The sequence below is a fragment of the Pelophylax lessonae genome (assembly GCF_965119305.1).
Source record: "Pelophylax lessonae genome assembly, chromosome: 6".
Taxonomy (NCBI): Eukaryota; Metazoa; Chordata; class Amphibia; order Anura; family Ranidae; genus Pelophylax; species Pelophylax lessonae.
Window position 1 is genome coordinate 234,581,357 of NC_138773.1, and position 25,561 is coordinate 234,606,917.

The 25,561-nt window shown below is 41.9% G+C and overlaps 1 protein-coding gene across 1 annotated transcript in view; it reads right to left on the bottom strand.

Moving 5' to 3' along the window:
- LOC309558722 (uncharacterized protein) overlaps positions 1-6,803 on the bottom strand; it is a gene marked incomplete at both ends in the record, with an annotated part of 28,770 nt that extends 21,967 nt beyond the window's left edge. The window contains one exon of the mRNA XM_082261773.1: positions 6,705-6,803. Coding sequence (XP_082117899.1) covers positions 6,705-6,803 — 99 coding nt within the window. The remainder of the gene's footprint in view (positions 1-6,704) is intronic.
- Positions 6,804-25,561: the final 18,758 nt, after the last annotated feature.

Here is a 25,561-nt window from a genome sequence, read left to right on the forward strand (position 1 = left end):
TAGGCCGGCAAACAGATTTTTTTTTACTATAACTTTATTGTTCTTTTTTGTCATTTTTTTCCTTTTTTTTTAAGAGGGGCGGTGCCCTGGCGCCCCCTATGCACGGCCCGCCACTGGAGCCCAGGTGACCAATGGTGAGTGAGATGACCACATATCCCCCACACACCATCCCATACCCAACTCCATTTCCCCTGGGGACAAGGATACATTCTCCCCTTGGGGACAGGGACCCCATCCCCCTGGGGACAGGGACCCCATCTCACCTGGGGACAGGGACCCCATGCCCCTGGGGACAGGGACCCTATCTCACCTGGGGACAGGGACCCCTTCTCCACTGGGGACAGGGACCCCATTTCCCTTGGGGACAGGGACCCCTTATCCCTTGGGGACAGGGACCCCTTCTCACCTCAAGCCTTCCCCGTGGCTATCTCCCACCAGGAGCTCTTTTTCTATGGGGAGTCCCGGGGGACCTACTGCTGTCCAACGGGGATGATGAGACCCCTGAGGTGGTGAAACTCACACAGCCCCTTCTTTTCTGTGAGGCCGACTTCAAGGAGCTCCATGTGAGTACAACACTGATAGAGACAAAGCACTGACACCAGCACTGAGGGAGACAGAGCACTGACACCAGCACTGAGGGAGACAGAGCACTGACACCAGCACTGAGAGAGACAGAGCACTGACACAAACACTGAAAGAGACAGAGCACTGACACCAACTGGGATAGAGGACACTGACACCAGCACCAAGATAGAGGACACTTACTCTTGCACCAAGACAGAGTGCACTAAGAGAGTGCCATGACACCAGCACTGAGATAGAGAACACAGAGGTAGAGGACACTAACACCAGCGCTGAGATAGGACATAGACACCAGATCCAAGACACGCTGCACTGAGATAGATCCCCCCAACGCCAGTGCTTAGATAGAGTGCACTAACACCAGCACTTTAGGGCTCTTAATATATGTGATTCATACAGTTAATTTGTATCGCTTGAATTATTTTTTCCATTACGGGTGTGAGAGGGGCCTCATGTTTACGTTATGCCTAAGGCCTTACGAAGCCTAGATCCGCCTCGGAGGGGTGGCAGATTGACACTCAGGAGGATTTTTTTTTCCAGTAGTTTTGTGTCATCAGTATGCGGCATGTTAAGGGCGACATTTCCCCATCTCATGCTGCCTCCTGCTTCTTTTTTTTTGGGGGGGGGGGGCAGCATTTCATTCTTGGACCCAGGCAGCACAATGTCTTGGGCCAGGCCTGGGCAGGAGGATGTACTCAGCTGAGAAAACCCCTCCTGGCCTTTCTGAAGACAAGTTTAAAACAAGTAAATATACTTTCCTATCTATTTATTAATGCTAGCAGCATAAGGATTAAAACATAGTTATTGTTGATTGACAGAGTGAAGTTTTGCTTATATTCATGGGCCAGGAGGATGTATTTCTATCATATAACTAAACTAATACTATAAATAAAAACAAACACAAATTAATTATTTGGCATAAATAAATGGCCGCTGCACTTTATTGGTTATAAATAAATTAAATAATTATTTATTCAAAATTCCATCAAATAAATTTCAAATCCAACAAAATTATAAAACATAAATCTGTATCGCTCAGTCCCAGCACTCGAGCGAAAATAAACATATTTAAAACCACCAAAGTCCCCCCTTGATCCAAGGGTGACTCTACCACATAAAGTGCCAGCGACGGGTGGGGGGGAGGGGAGCTCGCCAGGCAGTCACTTCCCAACTGAGGGGCTTACCTCAGGGACCCCTATATAAAGCCTTGTATCAGAATGTTCTAGAGGGGCGCGCGCTGCTGTGAAGCCCGCCAAAACTATGAGGGGCTACTTTATTACATTTAAAGGGCCAGTGTCCTATAAATTAAAATAAATTCTGACACAAATTTATTTTTTTTTTTTTTAAAACATCCCCTGTCCCATGTGCGAGGGCACCTATTACTTGTGCCCTCTTACCATGGGCCAGGAGGATGTATTTCTATCATATAACTAAACTAATACTATAAATAAAAACAAACACAAATTAATTATTTGGCATAAATAAATGGCCGCGGCACTTTATTGGTTATAAATAAATTAAATAATTATTTATTCAAAATTCCATCAAATAAATTTCAAATCCAACAAAATTATAAAACATAAATCTGTATCGCTCAGTCCCAGAACTCGAGCGAAAATAAACATATTTAAAACCACCAAAGTCCCCCAAACGCCGGGACTAGTTCCAAACTTGTGCCGGCCCCCCCACCACCGCGGCCATTTCTATGCTATTTTGAAACCCTAAATTGAGGATATCTAGGCCTATATCAGATAAATGGATTTCATCCTGCCTGTAAAGGCCAGGGAAACCACCTTCAAGGTCCACATGTCGGAAAGCAAAACCACCTACCAATGGCATAAATTTTGCCATTGCGTGATTTACTATCCTCCTGGTCCTTTCCAAAGGCTTAAATTCCATTGAGGACAACCATTTTAAACGAGGAACAATTTCCGAAAACACCATTGTACAATTTGGAAAAAGTAATTTGAAATTATATAAATCTTTTTTAATCTTAAATAATAAATCTAGTGACTTCAAAACTCCCACATCATTACCTCCCAAATGGAATATCAATATGGATGGTGCTGGCCAAACTTCCTTTAATCTATAAATTAAGTCACACAAATTAACCCAACTCAGACCTCTCACTCCTTTCCAAAATATATGCAAGTGATCAACATTAAAAGACAAATTTTCAGTATAACACCGGTGTGCAGCTCTTTTTCGTGCCCAATGAACAAAGGAGTGTCCAATGATCCATACAGAAACTTTGACACCTATGGAATTAAACAGATAAATTAGGTCTGATATATAAATTAAAACTCTTCGATTCCCATCTTCCCAACTTTTTTATTATAGACTCATCTAATCCCATCCTAGCTGCTTCCGTGGCAGCTCCTATCCTAAACGAATGTGCAGTAATTCTAAGCTTATCCATACCTAAATACCTTAAACATTTTTTTAAAACAGCTGAAAATTGATATTTAGTGACTACTGAACCATCTAGATGTATAAAGAAATTATTTGAAAAGGGAGGCCTGACATCCAAATACCTGCTAAGAACCGCACAAGGAAATATACACTGATCACCACAGGCTGCCAGATCTAGCCAATGGCCTTTTCTAAACTGATCAGTTTTTGATTGGCTAATGAAAATATTGACCTTATCCTTTCCCACAATGACTTCATTAACTTTAAGGCCTGATTGGCCCGCCCTATTGTCTGAGACCAATTCGGAAACACGAAGCGCAGCGAAAAAACAAAGCACAAAGGCTGCTGAAAAAAAGCTTTGCTTCATATTCTGAAAAACAGACAACCGGGGAGGCCAAGCAGAAAGTAAATCAATTGATATAGGTCTGCGCGTGTCAGGGGTGAACATTCTCTTTTTATAACCTTTGAGGGCTTGTCTTACTGAGAAAAAACTCATAAACCCCCCAAAATTCTTCAATTTCAGAAAAAATTAAACCCCCGCTAAGATCTTGTTAATGTGACTATATCATAGCCGCTGATTCATCAATGCGCATAAGAAAGCTAGCATATCACCCTCCAAAGGTGGCCCAGTTGGAATACCCATCTCTCTACTAAATAATAACCATCTCTGCCAAGCAGAACAATACTCCGACCAAGTGTGAGGTGCCACCGAGCACTTTATCGCATCAAAGACCAGATCTAGATCAAGGTCCACAGGTGATCCGGGCAATGAAATCCCACTGGATCGGTATCCGGATGAAGTTCCCTGAAACAAGAGAACTGAAAACGGGATAGGGAATCAGCTATGCAATTTGACACTCCAGGAATATATTTGACCTTTATCCAGATGTTTAACTTCAAGCATAAGAAAACAAGATAGCCGAGAAGTTTTAATACCAATGTAGATTTTGATGACAAAGCATTTATTGCATACAAAACTCCTCTGTTATCTGAGTGTACCAAAATTCTCCTATCTCTGAAATTAGACCCCCAAAGTTCCAGGGCAACCAAGATCGGGAATAATTCTAATAAAACTATATTATTAGTAAATTTACTTTCCACCCAGGAGGTAGGCCAAGACCCGCAACACCAATGCGTGTCCCAGACGGCCGCAAACCCTAAAGATCCTGCTGAGTCCGTAAATAACTTGAGGTCAGCAGCAAAAATCCAATCCTTTTGAAAAAATGAACAGCCATTATAGTCATTTAAAAATCGTGACCAAACGCGCAGATCATCTTTTAAATCCACTGTTAGCCGGATATGTGCCAAAGGAGACTTAAAACCAGACATTGCTAGAGCCAAACGTCTCGAAAAAATTCTACCTACCAGCATAATACGCGAAGCGAATGCTAACAGTCCGAGCAGAGACTGAAGCTCTTTTAAGAGAACTTTCTTCCGCCTCAAAAATTCACTTATTGTAGTCTGCATCCTAGAAATTGTTTCCCTCGGGAGCTGACACTCACCAATGACTGTATTAATAGAAATACCCAGGAATTCAATCAAAGTGCTAGGTAAAACCGTTTTATCCTCAGCCAATGGTATCCCAAAATGTTTACAAATAAGGGAAAATAGTTTCAGAAGTAACAGGCAGATGTCAGAGTCAGGGGGTCCCACAAAAAGGAAATCATCCAAATAATGTAAGATCCCCTGACAACCCGATTCGTGAACCATCACCCATTGAAGAAAAGTCGCAAAGGATTCAAAATAGGCACAGGACAAGGAGCATCCCATAGGCAAGCAGCGGTCGAAAAAGAAATAGCCTTCAAAATAGAAACCTAAGGAATTGAAGGCTTCCGGAGCAATAGGTAATAATCTAAATGCAGATTGAACATCCACCTTAGCCAATAGTGCACTAGGGCCATATTGCTTAATCATATCAACCGCCTCATCAAATGTAGTATATGAAACCGATGATATAATAGGGTCTATTTCGTCATTTAAAGAATCTCCTCTAGGAAATGACAGGTGATGTATTACTCGAAAGGAGTTGGGCTCCTTTTTAGGAACCAAACCTAGAGGAGATATGCGAAAATTCTTAAAAGGCGGGTCCGAGAATGGGCCTGCTACCCGCCCAGCCTCAATTTCTTTGCGAATCTTCTCCCTGGCTATATCTATAAATTGATCCGTTGACTTTAAATTTCTTTCCACTTTACAACCCAATCCTTTAAAAGATGGAAGCTTAAAACCTGATTCAAAACCATTAATTAATAATTGGGCCTTCTCCTTGTTTGGATATGCCTGCAGCCACGGGAGCATTTTTTCCAGCCTTACTGAAGTGCAGTCTTTTCTGAAAAATATCCCTAGATGCCTGAGTTTGCTGACTTGCCCTCTTAAAACACTTCATTGCTGGGTGATTGCCTGTACAAAATGAGCACTCATGCTTAAATTTGCACGCTGCTGCCCACTTACACTGCGTTTCATTATACGCATAACAAATTCCCTTCCTATATGGGGATACAATAGGCGCAGCACCTGCCTGTTTTGTTGGCGTAAACTTCTGAGGAATAATTAAATTTAACCAAAGGCCTACGTCCTTCATGCCCCATTTGAGGCTGGGATAAACTGATAATTTCTGTCGGAATGACTCATTGTAATAGAACCATCCCAGGCCACCAAAATTTTTGTACGCTTCCAGAATATGCTCTACATGCTGGAATAACCCGCTGCAATTTTCTGGAAATTTTTCCCCCAGGACCGAAGAATAAATGCAAAAGGCTTGAAGCCAATTGTTAAATGACCTATAAACCGGACGCCTCCTGTTTTCTTCCTGCCCATCCTCCGATTTTCTCTCATTCTTAAAAGCAAAATCCTTTGCTGAAGGCAACAATGAGAGCAAATCGATAAATTCGCCCTTCCAAATCTTTTCTTTGATCCCTGCTGTGAGATGATAACCAAGCGGCGACATATCGCATGGCATCACCTCCTTTAGACACGTCTCAGGAACCGTGTGTGCAAATTGACTAACTCTGGTACCACCATCTGACACAGGTGTGAGCGGAACACTACTTACCACATTAGCCGCTTGATTCGTAGTGCTGACTTGGGACCATACATTACCAGGACCTTGTATGTTTAAACTAGGAACATTAACAGCAGGAACAGGTGTAACATTTAACAAACTCGCGAATTTAGATAAAGATTCTAAAATAACATTTAAATTGTTCAATTGCGCCAACTCACCAACTCCTGTCGGCAGCGTAGCTGATTGGCTAACAGGAGGCACCGTATGCTGTACTGCTTGCATTCACCTGTGGACGTAAAGCCTGGCTAAGAAAAACATCTTCAGCTGGTACCTGACTGGAACTATCTTCCCTGGGTTGCCTAGCAACCCTCTCCTCAGATGCTCTCTCCATTCTGCTCCTGTGAGGCCGGGTGTTATCCCGCCTTTCACCACTGGGTGGCGGTGATGGTGAAGAAAACCTCCTTCTCTTCGGGCCTCTTCGGCTTCTCCTCAGCCCTCCCGCAGCTTCCGACTGTTCAACAGCTGTGCTGTCTGACACTTGCCTGGAGGATGCTGGCCGCTCCGGAGGAAGGCTCCGCTGTCCCTGTCTTGCCGCTGCCTTCCCCGCTGCTGGCGCCTGAGGTGAGGGAGATACACTCTTCCTTACGGCCGTCTCCTCTGCCCGCACTACCGCAGCAGGTACCGCCATTACGCTCACCTCCTCCCTTACTTGCTCAGATTCCACTCCTCTCATGAGACAGTTCTGCAGCCATTCTTCTCCCCCTTCTGAAGCTGCTCTTTCTAATACTTGGCGAACAAGAGACTTCATTATAGGAAGGAGAGCCAGGGAGTGCAGCAACAACAGCTGAGGAGAGGAGAGCTCGCCAGGCAGTCACTTCCCAACTGAGGGGCTTACCTCAGGGACCCCTATATAAAGCCTTGAGTCAGAATGTTCTAGAGGGGCGCGCGCTGCTGTGAAGCCCGCCAAAACTATGAGGGGCTACTTTATTACATTTAAAGGGCCAGTGTCCTATAAATTAAAATAAATTCTGACACAAATTTTTTTTTTTTTTTTAAAACATCCCTGTCCCATGTGCGAGGGCACCTATTACTTGTGCCCTCTTACCATTCTTATTAACTCTTTTTCTTCTTCCAATTTTTTTTGGCAGATTTTTTCTTTTAATTATTAGTAACTCATTTTTTTTTGTTTTTTTGTAATGCTGCGTTAGACAAAGTATACTTTGAAAAAAAATGTTCATTTTTAAATAATGTCATGGACATCCATACTAGTAACATAATTTCATTGCATTTATAAAATACTTACAGTATAACATATGCACTTTTGATGAGTTATATCCTACCTTAGTTTCCACATGGAAAAACTATTTTTGATTATCAAAATGTTTGTACCATGGCTATTATGTCTAAATCTCACTAATTTAAACCATGCCAACACCTCTCCACATCCTGCTGGTTTTTCATGGACTAAAAAGTGACAACCCCTGGTGGTGGACAGCAGTTGTCATTTCTGCGCTTGGAAACTCAATCTTCAGAAGTATTTTGGCATAATCACCTTGGGTACTAGAGTAGGGAATGGTTAAAACCTCTGATTTGTTGCCATCTGTGACTAGTTGGAGAGATTTCCCTTCACTTCCTGTTCTGTACAGGAAGTAAAAGGATATCTCCCCAAAGACTGTTGCCAGTGCAACAAGTAATTTCTATTCAAATATTTCTTCTCCGTTCCAGTGATATTTAAAAATGTGGAATTTTCTTCACTTTCAATCAGACAATGTTTATCAAAAAATGGAGAAGGTGAATCTGCCTAGATGGGACACAGATGGAGTTAATAATAGTTGCCTACTGTAGCCAAAGCTAAAAATAATTTTTGGCTTTTAATACATTTTAAGCAACAAATGTGAGGCATTTGGCAAACATAAAAAATTCTCATATTATGGCCTTGCCTAATAAATACTTGACAATGTAAAATAGCAGCAGATGGCATAGGGTATCTCAAAGCAGAATTCAGCTCATTTCTTACATTTTTTGAAAATGTCAGGCAAATGGTTGATGGCTATATTTAGTAAGAAGCAGAGACCACTGGTGTCTATTAAATTGAATGGTCTAAAGAAAATGAAAACCCTCTGACAGGGAAATAGAAGGGTTGTACATTCCACATGTCATCTGCATTTTGTACTTGTTTCCCAACACTAAGTCTGATGCATAATCGCATGTTTGGATTGCTATGTATAGATGGATACTGTCATGACCAACGTTTGGACAAAAGAGTTTATCTAAAAAAAAAGTTCACTAAGCACTGTCTATTTGTAAACTCGCCACATAGGGACTTATGTTAGAAAAAATGTACTAATGATAAAATATCTTGTTATAGCTGATGAAACAAAGATTCTTAACTGGTTTCTACAGGCATAGGAGATGTTCTCAATAGCACACTTTCCTTACATACTATAAAGCCTAGTACACACGGGCCGAATATTGGGCGCCAACCGCCAGTTCTATAGAAACTGGCATACATTCAACCCATGTTTATGGCAGCCAAACTGCCAGAAGTCGAACATTCGGTCGCCTTCTGTTGAAGGGTCATGATCAAAAAAGGTCTGCCAACTGGCTCCCGAATAGCGCTGTCAGCCAATGGCTGAGAGCACTGACCAGAGTGTTCTGGAGGGGGTGCCGCCCCCCCCTGTCAGAACACCTTAGTACAGCCGGGAATATCGCTATACTAACATCGGATTGGCTCCGACCTAAGCTGTCAGTTTAAAAAAAAAAACTGTGTACGAGGCTTGGGCCTCATAGCACACTTTTCATACATAAGCCCCATAATATAATCACATTCTAAACTTTAGATCTATAACTCTTTTTGGGCTGCATATTCGTTTAGGGTTATAGAATATGTACTGTACCTAATCTCTGACCTTCATCAGATGCACAATGAGTAACATGGCTCTACCATAATTAGGATAACACAATTGTTGGCTCCATAAAACTTAAATGTTAGAGCTCAAGGGACCTTCTTTGTCCCATTTCTCCAACACCCAACTCTAGCTGTTATGATGACATGTTTGTGGGTTGAACTAGATGGACTTGTGTCTTTTTACAACCAGACTACGTAACTATGTTTGTTATAATACATTTTGTTTTCTGTATTGCATACAATTTTTGACCTGGTTTCAGCTTCCAAACCACTAAACACCTAGCAAAGACTCATGAACCTCCAGCCAGCCTCCAATATGCCACCTGCTGAAAAATCCAGTAAATACATTGTCTGTGATTTGAAAATATAGCTTTGTGTGAGTGACACTATCATATTCAGGAAATGGCATGTCACTATAACCAGCCAATTGGAACCTGGGCATGGTGTCCATAGAAACTGATGAAGGTCCTTCCAAGTAAAGGGCTGCATGCAGAGATGTATAGTAACTAAGTAGAACTACTTCACTACTGTACTTAACTACCGAAAGGCGGTATCTGTACTTTCCTAGAGTATAATTTTTTTCTCCTAGTTCCACTTTTACTTCACTACATTTTTTCAATGATTTCAATACTTCTACTCTGATATTTTTTTTTTGTGCTGCATAGTTACTCCTTACTATTATAAAAATTACCACTGCCAGAACAGTAGATGTCAGGTTTCATGAAGCTCAAACCATGTGTACTATCAGCGCATACGAAATTAAAAGCTACTGTATGTATAAATAAAAGCTGCATTTAAAATAATAAAAAACAATATGATGTTCAAACTTTTGACTTCTTTCTTTAATAACTACATAACACAGTACTTGTACTTTTACTTTCAGTACTTGAGTAGCAATTTTTTTTTCAAAACTACTGGTACTTTTACTTTCAGTACTTGAGTAGCAAAATTTTCTAAAAAAACTACTTGCGATACTTAAGTACAAAAAATGTTGAATACTTTAGTACTTCTACTCAAGTCACTTTTTGATCGAGCACTTCCACTTCTACTCAAGTCACTTTTTGATCGAGCACTTGTACTTTTACTCAAGTATGGGTTTCGAGTACTTTATACAACTCTGACTGCATGCAACAGCCAGGTGATGGAGTTATTACCTTCTATTTGAAGTTCGTACAATTCACAAGTTACACATTCAAATAATAAACTCAAAACTTTGCTAATTCACTAAATATTGGACAAGCTATTTGTCTGTGTGCTTTTTGACATGACAGTGGAGGATTGTCAAGCACTCTCTGAGCAAATGGGCAACACAGAACCATGTACTTGACTGGCTGTTGTGTACTGTGTTAAATGCTGTCCAGTACTTTTCAAAATGTTTGGCCTTGTAAAACAACTTGCAGTTTACGAGTAATGACATTACATGGGCCACCTGTAAAAATCGCAACTCTACAAGATTTAGGGGGAAAAAAAAGAATGTGTCTTTTCTGCTTATAATGAGCCATGTTTCTCCCTAAAAAGTGGAAATCTGGCATCTAACAAGCAGCATCTATTTTCTAGTTATGTCTGTGCCATCTGGTTGGCAGCAGTCCAGACAGGTCTGAACACACTGACGTATGTTTGTGCTCAAATATATAAGAAAACATTAACTGCAGTCAACTAAATGAATTCAGGGGAAAGAGAAGTCATAGTCGCAACATTAGCACCTTATCTTACTGCATTTAACCTCAAGTTTTTACAACTGACCATGTTCAAGTAAATACGTTTCAGCTTAGCGTGAACAAATATCTTGGTAATTACGGCAGTGAAATTTCATCAGAAACAGACCTCAAACTGTTTTGAAATCCAAAGAAAGATGTTTTTCTCTGACACAATACATATTTAATACGCTGAATAACCTGTTATGCAACAGCTTGATGCACAGTAATTGACTTTCCAGATGGCAAAGACACTACATATATAGTATGTACCAAAAAAAAAGACTTAGTGCTCTGGTCTAATTAATGAACCATTATACCCAGAACTAAAATGGTTATATATGTATTACTTGAATGAGATACTAATAAAACTGACAGCTATGTAAAAGTTTTCAAATACTAGAAATCCTTTATATTTCTGCAACTGTATTCCTCTAGTTTCATCAGACATTTTCATATTTGTCCGTGACTTTTATAAATACTATTACTAAATTAATTTATATTAAAAATATTATTTACATAGTTACCAATGAATATTATTAAAACGTAACATGAGACTATGGGTTAGGTGCAATAGAAGTATGTAATGGATTGTAGACTATCTGACAGGATATCCGCAGTATGTGCATTTGCAAGACTGTGTCGGATAGGGTGATCAGCAATATTGAGATTCCACAGGGCATAGTTCTCTCTCCCTTTTTTTTTTTTACTGTCTTTATCAATTGATTTCAGTTAACAGACAGAGCCTTGCCATCTTAAGAACTTTTCTGATGACTTTGCAGTAGTGGGATGTATCAGAGATGGGGAAGAGACTGAGTATAGGACTGTGTTGGCGTAGGTTGCCACATGGTGGAGTATAATCATCTGTATCTACATATGACAAAGACAAAAGAGCTGGTTGTGGTTTTGAGAAGGAGGGAGTATCTGGGGGTACACATAGATTATAAACTGGATTGGAGCAAGAACACTGAGGTGGTCTATAGGAAGGGCCAGAGCCGCTTCTTTTTTGTGAGGAGGCTGAGTTCTTTTAACATCTTCCAGATGCTGCTGAAGATGTTTTATGAGTCTGTGGTGGCCAGTGCTCTCCTGTATGTTATGGCATGCTGGGAAAGCAGGCTTATGGTGGCTGACACCAACAGACTCTGCAAACTGATTCGGAAAGGCCAGTGCTGTTGTTGGATTGGAGTTGGAGCCTTTAACAACAGCGTTGGAGAGAAGAATGTTGTTCAAGTTATGTTCAATCTTGGACAACTGCTCCCACCTACTCCACAATACGCTGGTCAGTCTGTGGAGTACCATCAGCAACAAATTGTTACAACCACGATGCACCACAGAGCCACACAGGAAATCATTTTTGCCTGTGGCCATCAAACTATGTAATTCTTCTCTGTGAGTGCTGGATGTGAGGATGTTATCTGGTTTATGATTTGAATTTTTATGAAGTTTTTATACTATTTTGGTATTAGGCTAAATATTATTTTGGGTAATGCTAAAGAAAGTGGTGTACTATTTGGTGGTACTTTGGTAGTTTGATTTTCTGTTATTTTTGAATTTGTGTTATTGATTCTATGTATTTGAATAGTATAGATGGTTTATTTGAGTATAGTTTTAATTACCATCTTACTTGGTACTAATTGCTGTTATTGGTAATTTTATTATGTCATTGGGTCTTGTTTCGGTCGTTATTGTGATCTTGTGTTGTCTTTGTTGAACAACTTCTCTTTGGGATTAATAAAGTATTCAAAATCTGAATGTAATAAGAAATATAAAGGTACACTGACACTAAGTATGGATGAAAAAAAATGTAAAAGTTAAACTTTGAACAGAAGAAAATTGTAACAAAATACAGCTGCCAGCACAAAAGTTGTGGTACCAAATTTCCCAATAAATTATTATTACTTTTTTTTAGAAAATGTATTACCAGTGTAGTGCTTCTCCTGTAGGAGCCACAGGATTACTGTCCAGGTCTTCCCCACAGGCATTGCTCCACAGCCAGGCTTACAGGATCATTCCCACATTTCTTCAATAACAAGTCTAGAGGATGTTGTTTATGTGTTTTTTTATTTTTGGAAAACTTGGACAGGGTTGAGGGTAGTTGAGGGTAGTGGTGGGATACTCAAAGAACAATAAATATGTACAACTGAGGACTTCTATAAAGCAAGCTATAATGAAGTCTAGGCCTAAAATAAACAGTAGACTTCGGCATACTAGTAGTAGTTAGAGCTACAATAGCAAAGTTCCTTTAAGTAGGAAATTAGGTGACAAAGCTTTTCAGGACACTAGCCAGTGTCCCCTTTAAATAGACTTCAGCTGACTATGAAGCACTAGGAAGGTAGCTAAAGCACAAAGGTCTCCAAGATCTTTCAGTGTCTGTACTCACAAAGCCCAAGGACAGCTGGAAGCCTCCATCTAACTTCCAAGCGAAACCTTTCCAGTGATACCAGGAGGTTCTTCAGCAGACAGCCCCCCTCAGTCAGCTCCCTTTTAGCTTCTGGGTCTCAGCATTCAAGTCCCTTAGGTCACCCACCCGAGGTATCATCAACAGCAGATTCCGCCTGGTAGGGCAGCGTGCCCCCCAGGCTGGACTAATCCACTCTGGAAAAAGATCCAGAGCTCAGTGTGCTCGCTGAATAGATTCCCCAGCATGTCATCAGAGCATGCCTTTCTGGGACAGGCTGTATCAATATTCATGCTTCTATCTGCATAGCTTTATTTCTATTATCCAGAAAATTCTCAAGTTTCCTGGATACAGAGGAATCTATAGACCAGACTGGCAGCAGCTGAACACACTGAGCAGACCTTATTAGCAAACCACAGCTTTACTGGATACAGTGAGCAGAATATGCTTTTGCCCAAAAAAATAAATGCAGTCACACTGACTACAGTGTGACAGCTTAATTTACCTATCAAAAACATAACTAATACTAACTCATCTAATCTTAGCACCTACCTAAGAGGGTGCTACACTAGGTATGGATGAATTGAACTGTGACCGAGTTTGATTATGCCCTCTCCCCGCTCCTCTGCTGGTCTGCACTCACATTGGGCTATAAGCATGCTTTCCCGGCACACTTAAGTCATCCAGACCACAGTGATCCCTGCTTCTGTACTCAGTCCTCTATGGAGAGTTATGTGCTCAGGCACGGTTTGCACTCACACTGAAGTGAACTAGTCACACGTGAACTGTGCTCGGAACCACCTCTTCCAAGTGGTCATGGGCATGGCATATTTAACCTTTGTCAGGCATGGTTCAAACCACTGACACTACACAAACAACTGGACTAAAGTAGGTGAACCGTGCCCAGGAATGGTTAAAACTACCAGTATGAGTCCACCCTTAGAGTTTTTTTTTTTTAATCTCCATTGTCTTAACACCCCATCCAGACTAGATACTCAACTACCAAAAATATCAAATAAATTAAATAAAGGCGCTATTGGACAGTTGTTATTGCCACAATTTCCAGGGTATACAACTTTTAGCTGCCTAGGGATCCCATTGTGTGTCTGATGGGGGCATTGGAGGTGGAAACCCTAACTCCAAATTCCCATGTAGCTGTCATACGTCTACTCTATGTGGCTCGTAAATTAATAGCTGGATACTGGATTTTTCCCCGGGTCCCCAAAGACAGTCAGTGGGTGGCGCAAGTCAATGCCTTACTTATATGTGAAAAGCTAACTTATCAACACCAAAATGTCCCCAGGAAATTTTATTCAATTTGGCAGCCTTGGTTGGATGATCCTGGCCTTGCATTGCATCAACTGGTAATGCATAGATTGTTGGAGAGTTGGGGTGGCATGAGGTCCAGGAGTGTTTCAAGTGTGCTATCCACAGCGAGATACCTTGTCCCCCCCCTTCCTCCCACCCCCTTCTCTTTTTTGTTTTTCTTTTTTCTTTGCGTGTTCTTCTATTTTGCATCAATACTTTGCAAGAGGTATACCTCCTACCTTTTCTACTACGGAAGTTATGTTTTTGAGCATCATTTAATATTTTCTTTAAACGGTTCTTCGTGGTGGAATAAATATGGGCTTGTGCAAATGTAATTCTTACTATGATAGTATCATGCACTGTGTATGTTTCCTGTATATGTCAAATTTCTTAAACAAATTTGATGCTCAATAAAGTTCTGTTTTTCTTGAAAAAAAAATGAAATAAAGGATTTTTGAGGTGTCTCAATGCTGTTCTTCCAAATGAACAGACAGATATGTAAAAATATATATTTTATTTAAAATTTCAGTCTAAAACATCACCATTTAAAACAATGAATTCATTTGGATTACTGAGTATTCTCATACATAAGTATAAATGCCTATCCCAAAACTGTCTGAAGGTGTTTTTACATTTTATAATACAGATGGCATTAATAATAAAGATGACAGTTAGAAATATAAGGTGTTTACTGTATCATTTCTGCTTCTTCAGACAGAAACGGAACCCATAATCTGTGTTCATAGCTTACAGGTTCCATTTCTGTCTTAAAGAAGCAGAAATTACTTGTGAAATGTATTACAGTTCTAACTGCCATTTCTCTGTGAAAATCATGGGTATAGCTTGCGGGAAGTCGATTTGGCATGTATTATAAAAAGTAAAAACACCTCCATACAGTTTAGGTATAGGGCTTTTCTGCTTATGTATGTGAATACTCAGTAATCTCATAAATCCGACAATACCAGGCTCTTTGAGTCTGGTATGAATCTTGAGTGGGGGAACCCCCATGCCAAAATAAAAAAACCGGCATGGGGTCCCCCTGAAACTCCATACCAGACCCTTATCCGAGCATGCAGGCCAGCAGGTCAGGAAAGGGGGGGACGAGCGAGTACCCACCCCTTCTGGGGACAAGGGCTTCTTCCCGACAACCCTGAGTGGTGGTTGTGGGAGTCTGCCGATAGGGGCCTTATTGGAATCTGGAAGCCCCCTTTAACCCCTTATGGGTTGTGGGATCTGGGGGACTAGGGGTCCCCCAGATCCCACTCCCCAATATTAATGAGTATGGAGTAAATTGTACCCCTACTCATTCACAAAAAAAGTGTAAAAAAATAAATAAATACACTTCACAGGTTTTTGACAATGTCCCTTATTAAAAATTAAGAATGTCCCCCGTTGTAGCTCCGTGTCTTCTTTCTCTGGTGATGTCTCCTCTCTCCGGTTCTTCTCCTCCCTCTGGTTCTTCTCTCTCCTTGGGTTCTTCTTCCTGCGCTGATGTCTTCTTCCTCCAGTTCTTCTCCCACCACTGATGTCTTCTTCCTCCGATTCTTCTCCCTCCACTGCTGATGTCTTCTTCCTCTGGTTCTTTTTTCTCCACTGATGTCTTCTCCCGACGCTAGCTCCTGCAGTTGTGCCAGCTCCATGGTTCTTATATAGCCATGGGGCATGACCATCCGGTGACATCATCCACCCGCTGATGGCCACGCCCCATTGCTATATAAGCACCAGCAGAGAACGAAGCTGCCACAACTGTGGGAGCTAGCATAGGGATAAGACATCAGCGCGGGAGAAGAAATAGAGGAAGAAGCCATCAGCAGCGGAGGGAGAAGAACCGGTGGAGAGATAAGATCTGGAGGGGGGGGGGAGAAGAACTGGAGAGAGAAGACACAGAGCTACAACGGGGGACATTCTTTATTTTTAATAAAGAACGTTGTCAAAAACCTGTGTACTGTATTTATTTATTTTTGACACTTTTTTGGGTGAATGAGAAGGGGTACGATGTACCCCATACTAATTTACATGGGGGGGGCAGGATCTGGGGGCCCCCTTGTCAAAAGAGGGTTCCAGATTCCGATAGGACCCCTGCCCGCAGACCCCCACGACCACTGCCAAGGGTTGTCAGGGAGAGGCCCCCCCTGCCCCAAAGCACCCAACCCCCCATATTGAGGGTATGTGTCCTGGTATGGTCCAGGAGGGGGGCCCTAGCCCCCCTTTTTCTGACCTGCTGGGCTGCATGCTTGGATAAGGATCTCGTATAGTCTTGAGGAGGACCCACACCAATTCTTTTTTTTTTTTTAATTTTAGCGTGGGGTTCCCCCCCCCCAAGATCCATACCAGATTTAAAGGGCCTGATATAAAATCAAGGGGACCCCCATGCCGTTTTTTTTTTTAAACTTTGACGTAGAGTTCCTCTTCAAAATCCCCAGAGCACAAGTCGCATGCCACAAGTCGGATCAGTTAAAATGATAATCTGACTTTGATCCGACATCAATAATATTGAATAGGCTGAAAATGGACTAAAGTCAGACCAAAGTAGTGCAGGAACCTTTTTCAAAGTCGGACTGACTTGTGGTATACCCGCGCTATGGTGCTTATTATATGTATAGGTTATGTGAACCAAAAAATTAAACAATTAAATTAAACTGTAAAAAAAGGTAATATAAATATAATTAATTCTTGAAGCTGCTGCTAAAGTGAAAGGTGTAATAATCTCATGTGTTAATAACAGAAATTAAATCAGCGCTGCTTCCACATATAAGATATAAACCACATATAATGAATAATACATGAATATAAAAAGTGCCAGTGCATTAAATAAAGTCCATTAGTGCAAACAATGTGTCAGTACTGATGAATTCTTCTACTGAGGTCCAAGGTGCCACTCCGTGCATACCTGCTAAAATCCCCACTCACCAACAGTAAAATTCAAGCAGGTATGGAATACTTCCTTAGGCACAGTGTATAGACATCATTCCTCTCCTCTCTTTCGATAATAGGGCTCTCAGCAAGGTTGTGTTATAGAAATCAATTGGAGAAAGATTTCCATAGCATGATACTGTTTAATTTATTAGAAGTTTAAAAGCAAGTACACTTACAGAGTTAAAAACAATTGCAAGCATGTGTAAAAGGTTATGATCGCCGCCTCTGCGTGCATTCCAACTACTAGAGTGACGTCAGATCCTGTAGTTGGAACGCTAGCCGAGGTGACCTAAGGAAGTATTCCATGCCTGCTTGAATATTACTATTGGTGAGTGGGAATTTCAGGAAGGGAGCATTGAGTGGCACCTTGGACCCCGCCTTGTACTAATGGACTTTATTTATTGCACTGGCACTGTTTATATTCATGTATTATTCATTATATGTGATTTATATGTGGAAGCAGCGCTAGTTAAATTTTTTTCATTGATTTGCACAAGTCATGTGGCATGTGCTCTCAAAGTCGGAGCCTATGTCTCACCAGTGTGAACCAGGCCTTAAAGCTGAATTCTGGGAAAATACCTAAATACACAGCTGAAATACATTAAATGGGACTGTCTTATCTTCAAAGGGTTTGTAGTTTTGTCCATCCAGTCTTGTGGTCTATACAGTTCTGTCACACAGAGCAGTCCCATCCCGCAGTGCAGGAGACCGGGTCTTTTACTTACTTACTTACTTACAGGTGCATCCCCAGACTGTGACTGGGCAATGAAAGTAGAAGTAGCACTCTGATGAGCTAATATCTCTGTCATTCTGCTCTCTCCTTTTATTAGTATACTTCTAGCACTGTGCACACCTGATTAGCTCTTTGTGCTTCTTCTCCTTCCCTCTTTGTACAGGGGACTGCAAGAGGCTGATAGTCAAATTCCAGCACTGAAAGGAGTCACTGGGCTGCAAGAAGATTAAACCAGTCAAATTTCCAGAAAATGAAACTAGGCTGCTCACTAGGGGGATAGTGAGAGTGAGAGAAGATAAAACTAAATGGTATGTAACCCTAACAATGCACTTTTCTGTTTTGCTCCATGTTGATTTGTGTAAAAAAAAACAAAATGTTTTTTTTTTCCTATATCCTAAAGTGGAACTATAGGCAAAACTTTTTTTTTTTTTTCATTTTGGACGGAGTCAGATTTGTTTTGCCATCTGTGTTCCATTGGGGATAATCACCTTCATTCCTGTTCCATAGCCAAAACAGGAAGTGAGAGGAAATTCCTAAAATTAAGGGAGTCCCTTTGAGTGCCACAGGTCACCAAAACTAGTGTCCCCAATGGAAGATTTCCTTTCTTTTACCTTTCTGGGGACAACCCAAAATGTGTGATATTCTTTTACTTTTACCTTCACTGATAATGGTAAACAGGACAAATAGAGAGGGTGAATCCTCCTAAGTGGATCATCGATGGCAATAAAAAGCTTAAGGGTTGTATAATCCCTCTGAACTCTGCCTCCCATTGACAGCAATGATGGGGATTCATTCTTCCCACTGACAGCAACAATGGGGGCGCTTTTCTTCCCAATGACATTGAATATGAGACACTGTTATTTCCACTAATATAATGATGGGGTGCAATTGTCTCCACTGGCACCAATGACGGAGCACTATTCCTCCAACTGACACCAACGATAGGGCCCCTTTTCCTCTTCCTTGACACTAGTGACAGGGCATTATTTCTCCAAATGACACCAATGAGGGGGGACTATCCCTATCACTAACACCAATGAGTGGGGACTATCCCTATCACTGATACCAATAATAGGGAAAGGGATTCCTCCCTTTTACAACAATAGTGGAGCATTTATTCTCCCACTGATACCAACAATGATGAACTATTTCTCCTACCATTGACAACAGGCGCTAGGTCATTGTTTTTACTCCTAATAACCACCGACCTTGATGCATCTTTAACGCAAACTGACCACTAATGCTGGGGCATTTTACTGGCCACAGTATGGCCCCCCCAGTGTCCCCAGTGTCCAAAGAACAGTGAACAGGTTCTTTGAAAAACTTGAGAAACACTGCTTTAGAAGGATGAATTGTAGGACCTAATTTCTTTGCTTAACCACTTAAGCCCCGGAAGATTTTACCCCCTTCCTGACCAGGGCCTATTTTGCGATTCGGCACTGCGTGACTTTAACGGACAATTTTGCGGTCGTGCGACGCTGTACCTAAACAAATTTGACGTCCTTTTTTCCCCACAAACAGAGCTTTCTTTTGGTGGTATTTGATCACCTGTGTGATTTTTTGATCATGCGCTATAAACAAAAAAAGAGCATCAATTTTGCAAAAATAGCAATATTTTTCACATTTTTTTATATGAAATTCCCCCAAAAAATGTAAAAATCAAAATTTTTTAACATTTTCGGCCAATTTGTTTTATGCTACATATGTTTGGTAAAAAAAATCGCAAAAAGCGTATTTTGATTGGTTTGCGCAAAAGTTATCGCGTTTACTAACAAAGGGAAAGATTTTTGTAATTTTTGTTGTTTTTTTTTAACGCATAATGGCGGCGATCTGCGATTTTTTTTGCGGTACTGCGAAATCGCGGCGGACAGATCGGACCCTTGACTGACATTTTTGACACTTTTGGGGTTACCAGTGACATTTCTACAGTAATCAGTGCTATACATATGCACTGTTACTGTAAAATTACACCGGCAGTGAAGGGGTTAACTTTTTTTGAGAGGGAGGGGCTGTGTGTGTCCCTAGGGGCGTGATTCTAACTGTGATTGGCTGTGGCTTGAGGTGTAGGAACAGTGATCAACGGTCCTACATAGTAGAACCGTATGATCACTGTTTCTACACAGGGGAGAATGACAGGCGGCTTGTTTACATCAGCTGCCTGACTTTCTCCCTCTGCAGCGCCGATCGCCGAGTGACCGGCGGACATCGGGTCCGCCGGTCACACGCGCGGGGGGGTCTGTGACCACGCGGGAGCGGGAGCGCGCCTCCGGGGGCGCGCGCTCGCTCCCTAGACCCTCACAGGCTAGCGACGTAGATCTACGTCACTTTGCCTGTGAGGGGCTGACTGCCGACGTAAATAGTCTTGCGGCAGTTGGCAAGTGGTTAAGAACTGGACATGTATTTTTACACCTTTATCGGTTAATGTCATGGCTGGCTTCCACACAAAGTTGAGTTGCTTGGGTACATGTAACAAACATGACTGCATTTTTAGAAAATGTTGGTCAAACAAATAAACAAACTTGCTCTGAGTGCTAAGAAAAGTATCCTCCCTTACCCTATTTATAACCCAAACAGATGTTTTCAATAGTGTGACAAATATATTTGTATTTATTAGTAAGCCCCTTTTCCACATGGTAAGCATTTAATGATAGTCCAGTCTTTTATTTTGTTTTAAGACTGGTCCACAGGCATGCATATTCATTATTTCATGTGCTTTGCTGACGCTGAGCCAGTGCTCATCAATGCCAATGGGATTTGTGTCCACAATTAGGACAACAAACACAAGCGTTGACTAAAAGCATCAAAAGTTGAATGCAAGATTTGATTTTTTGGCATATGTTAAAAGTGGTGGTAGTCAACTTTCTAGATCTAGGGAACCTGCAAGAGATCACTGCCATTACAGTCAATTTATAAATCAATGCTCTCACCTTTGACTGCTTGAGCTCAAGAGTGGCACAATCAATACTAAAGGCACGCATGAGGCCACTGGGTCACAAGTTGGTCACTGGGGTGTTAAACAGGGACCAATAAGTGGTTGTGAAAGCATATTATTGTTTTGAAGGTGCCTAGGTATTATTCTGGAGTGCAGTTTAAACAGCAAAAGTCTTGAAGTTGTTTTTGGGACACAGTAGAGTGGCCAGTTAAAATATACTATAGCAGGCCTAGATGTGCCTGTGTCAGTACAAACAATGGATGAGTTGGAGTGTATGATTCTTATCTGATATCATACAGTAGTGACTGCAAGTCATGGTAGTTGTAAGTAAGTTGATCACAGCTGTTTAAGAAATAAGGGTTAATTTAGTGACTTGTCTAGGCTTCCAATCATGTGCAAAATCCCTATATTTTTAAATTCTCGTGGATATATTTGGAAATTTGAAGTAACACCAAGTTGTCAATTTTGTGGTTTGTGTACAAGTCTTCTAGTTTGTTTGTCTGTCTGTACCCACCCATTATGTTTGCATGTTTTTTTTTCAAAGTTTAAAAAAAAATTACAAATTGTCAGGGTTTGGGCTGTATTCTGAACTTTAAGAAAACAGTTTTACCTATTTGTTGAACTTGTCGAGCTGTTAAAGGGGTCTTACAGGATAGATTTCAGAGATGCCCATAACAACCCCCAATAACGTAAAAAGTTAAAAAATTCTAAATACATTTTGCTGATGAGAGATATTTTATGTGTTTTATTGTTATTTCTAGAGCATAGTGAACCTGTTGATTTGCTCTGCTTGGGAAAATCATATAATTCACTTTTTATTCCATAGGCATATAAGAATTTGGCACATTCATATTCTGCTGCATCAGCTGTTTCAGATGCACTCCTTCTTTTTCAAAAACATGTAACTTAAAGTAATACTAAAGTCTTGTTTTATTTTTGTTAAAAATAACAAACATGTTATACTTACCTGCTCTGTGCAGTGGTTTTGCACAGAGCAGCCTGGATCCTTCTCTTCTCGGGTCCCTCTTTGGCTCTCCCGCCGCTCCCTCCTGTTGAGTGCCCTTACAGAAAGCAGCTTGCTATGGGGGCACCTGACCCGAGCCAAAGCTCCCTGTGTCCATTCAGACATGGAGACGCTGCTGGCTCCGCCCCCTCTCTCTCCTCATTGGCTTACTGAATTTTTTTGACAACCATGGGTAGCCAGTGGCTTTGCGCTGCCATCTCAGCCAATAAGGAGGGAGAGTCTCGGGCAGCCGGGACACTCCTGCAACATCACTGAATCCAGATGAGCTCAAGCAAGTATTGGGGGGCTGAGGGGGGCTGCTGCACACAGAATGCTTTTAACCACTTTACCACCGGAGGATTTTGCTGTCTTACGTCCAGGCCACTTTTTGTGATTCGGCACTGTGCGACTTTAACTGACAATTGCGCAGTCGTGCGACGCCGTACCCAAACAAAATTTATGTCCTTTTTTTCCCACAAACAGAGCTTTCTTTTGGTGGTATTTGATCACTTGTGTGATTTTAACTTTTTGCACTATAAAAAAAAAAAAATAAGAGCGTAAATTTTGAAAAAATAACAATATTTTTCACATTTTTTTATATCCCCCCCCCCCCCCCCAAAAAATGTAAAAATCAAATTTTTTTTAAATTTTTGGACAATTTGTTTTCTGCTACCTATGTTTGGTAAAAAAAATTACAATAAGCGTATTTTGATTGGTTTGCACAAAAGTTATTGCGTTTACTAACTAAGGGAAAGATTTCTGTCATTTTTGGTGTTTTTTTTTAAAGAGTAATGGTGGCGATCTGCGATTTTTTTTGCGGGACTGCGACATTGCGGCGGACAGATCGGACCCTTGACTGACATTTTTGACACTTTTGGGGTTACCAGTGACATTACTACAGTAATCAGTGCTATAAATATGCACTGTTACTGTAAAAATGACACTGGCAGGGAAGGGGTTAATTTTATTGGAGAGGGAGGGGTTAATGTATGCCTGGTGCTTACTAACATGTGTGGGGGGAGGTGACGGAGTGACACAGGGACAGATCGCATGTTCAGCTATGCTGAACCCTGCAATCCATCACTGTTTGTCACTTAGGAGATCCGCCCGCTCTGTTTACACAAGCGGGCGGATCTCCAGACTCGATTCCCCGACGATCGGTGTGACTGAAAACAGTGGGAGCGAGCCTCCGGCAGCGCGCGAGCGCCGCCCAGAAGGGGAGGAGTCCAGCGACATAGGTCTACGTCGCTGGACGGAATCGAGCCACTTTGCCGCAGTACAGTCCCAGTGACTGGTCGACAAGTGGTTAATCTTAATGCATAGAATGCATTAAAGGGTAACTCTACTTTCATGGGAAAAAAATATTATAGTGTATACAATTGAGACACGCCATATTGTAATTGAATGTTATTAAAAATGACCTTTCCTTTTCAATCTGCAGCTCTGTAATTTTCCTTAAAGTGTAACACAATATGACTACCTCAAGGTGTTCTGTACACAGAATGTGTACAGAAAGTCCCCCAGAAACATAATTTCCTGCTTGTGTGATTGGATCACTGATTTTCCCAGACGTCTGCACTAAGATACAAGTCAAATTTTTGGCATCCCCTGCAACAAAAATGTAATTTTTGGTAAGATACTCCCAATAGGAAATAACATCTAAAGGGATGCAGACCCTGCAACTTTCCTCATTAGAGCCCTGATTCTGCAGCAGCTGGTTAATATTCATGAAACCACCCCCATAAGACTCACTCAACACAGGGGTACAGAGGAACAAACAGTGATTTCTTCAGAATAACAAAAGGTACAAATCTACGGCAATGTTTGTTAAAATCCTTGCAATATACATAGATCACCCAGAGGGGAATGTATTTTTCTCAACAAAAGTGGACTTCGCTTTAAGATAGAAAACCTTCTGACTTTACAACCACTTTAAACAGACTGGACAGAGTTACAGATAGTTGAATTTTGACTTTTCGTCAAGAAAGAAAGAGAGCAAGGAAGGAACTGGGAGAACAAGTTACATATATCAGAGGCGTAACTAGAATCTTCAGGGCCCCTGCAAGAAACCATGAAGGTCCCCCCTGACCCCCCCCCCTTCCATCCGAGCTCCAGGCTTCCTGTTCTGGGAGGACATTCATGGACATCCCCCAAGAATTCTGCTTCCCACGTGCCCCCCCCCCCCCCCAGCAAGACTGTCAGTACATTGTTTACACTGATAATCAGGACTCTGATAATCAGTATCCTAATTATCAGTGCAACCCAATCAGTGCTGCCTATCAGTGCTACCTATCAGTGCCCATTAGTGCTGCCTATCAGTGCTCATGAATGCCGCCTATCAGTGCCACCAATCAGTGCTCATTAATACTGCCTATCAGTGCCACCTATCAGTGCTAATCGATGCCCATCAATGCTTCCTATCAGTGCTCATCAATGCTGTCTATCAGTGCCCATCAGCGCTGCCTATCTGTGCCACATATCAGTGCTCATCAATGCCGCCTAACAGTGGTGCCTATCAGTGCTCATCAATGCCCATAAGTGCTGCCTTTCAATGCTCATCAGTGCTGCCTATCAGTGCCACCTATCAGTGCTCATCAATGCTACCTATCAGTGCCGCCTATCAGTACTCATCAATGTCGCCTATTAGTGCTCAATAAATGCTGCCTATCAGTGCTCATCAATGCCGCTGATCAGTGCTCATCAATGCTGCCTTTCAGTGCCACCTATCAGTTCTGCCTATCAATGCCGCCTATCAGTGCTCATCAGTGTGCCTATTAGTGCTCATCAATGCTGCCTATCAGTGCCACCTATCAGTGCTCATCAGTATTGCCTATCAGTGCTGCTCATCAGTGCCACTTATCAGTGCTCATTAATGCCACCTATTAGTGCCACTTAATGCTCATCAATGCCGCCTATAAGTGCCCATCAGCAGTACTCTGAGCTGAGACTCAGAGCCTGCACTGACAGTCCCTTCTACCTCGCACAGATAGAAGACAGCCAATATGCTCCTTCTCCTCCCGCCCCTCTCCTGTGTGCACAGTGGGAAGGGTGAAGCTGAGCAGCTGAATGTGATCATTCACACTATTCGTGGCGCACACAGGAGAGGGGCGGGAGGAGAAGAGGGACTGTTTCCTATGGATGCACCCCCTCGCAGTGAAAGAACGGGCGGGCGTGGGCCCCCTCCTTTCACAGTGACAACCCCCTCCCCTCGTAATGACAGAACGGGTGGGTGCCCTCCTCTCGCAGTGATCCCCCCTCCCCTCACAGTGACAGAATGGTGGGCCCCCCCCACAGTGGCGGAACTTCAGGGCCCAGTAGTAAGTGCGACTGCTGCGACCCTGGTAGTTCCACCACTGACATATATGTATGTAATTGTTTTGATGCGTGTGTGAGAAGAAGACACTTTTCTCATGTAGAAGGCCTAACCTCTGAACAGGTGACTATATCTGTCACTATGTGACAGACTAGGGGTGGTGAATATTTTCGAGCCATAACTTGGGTGGAAATTAAAGCACAAGTCCTGTATAAGGGTGTGGAACAGCAGGTCCTGTGGAGCGTTTGGCGTTTCAACTCATGTTTGGACCTTCAGGAGAAATCTCTTTTTGGTTAATCTACAAGATTATGGTTGAGGCCATCAAGCTGGTGCTTCAACAGGGTCTGACACTGGTAATCTG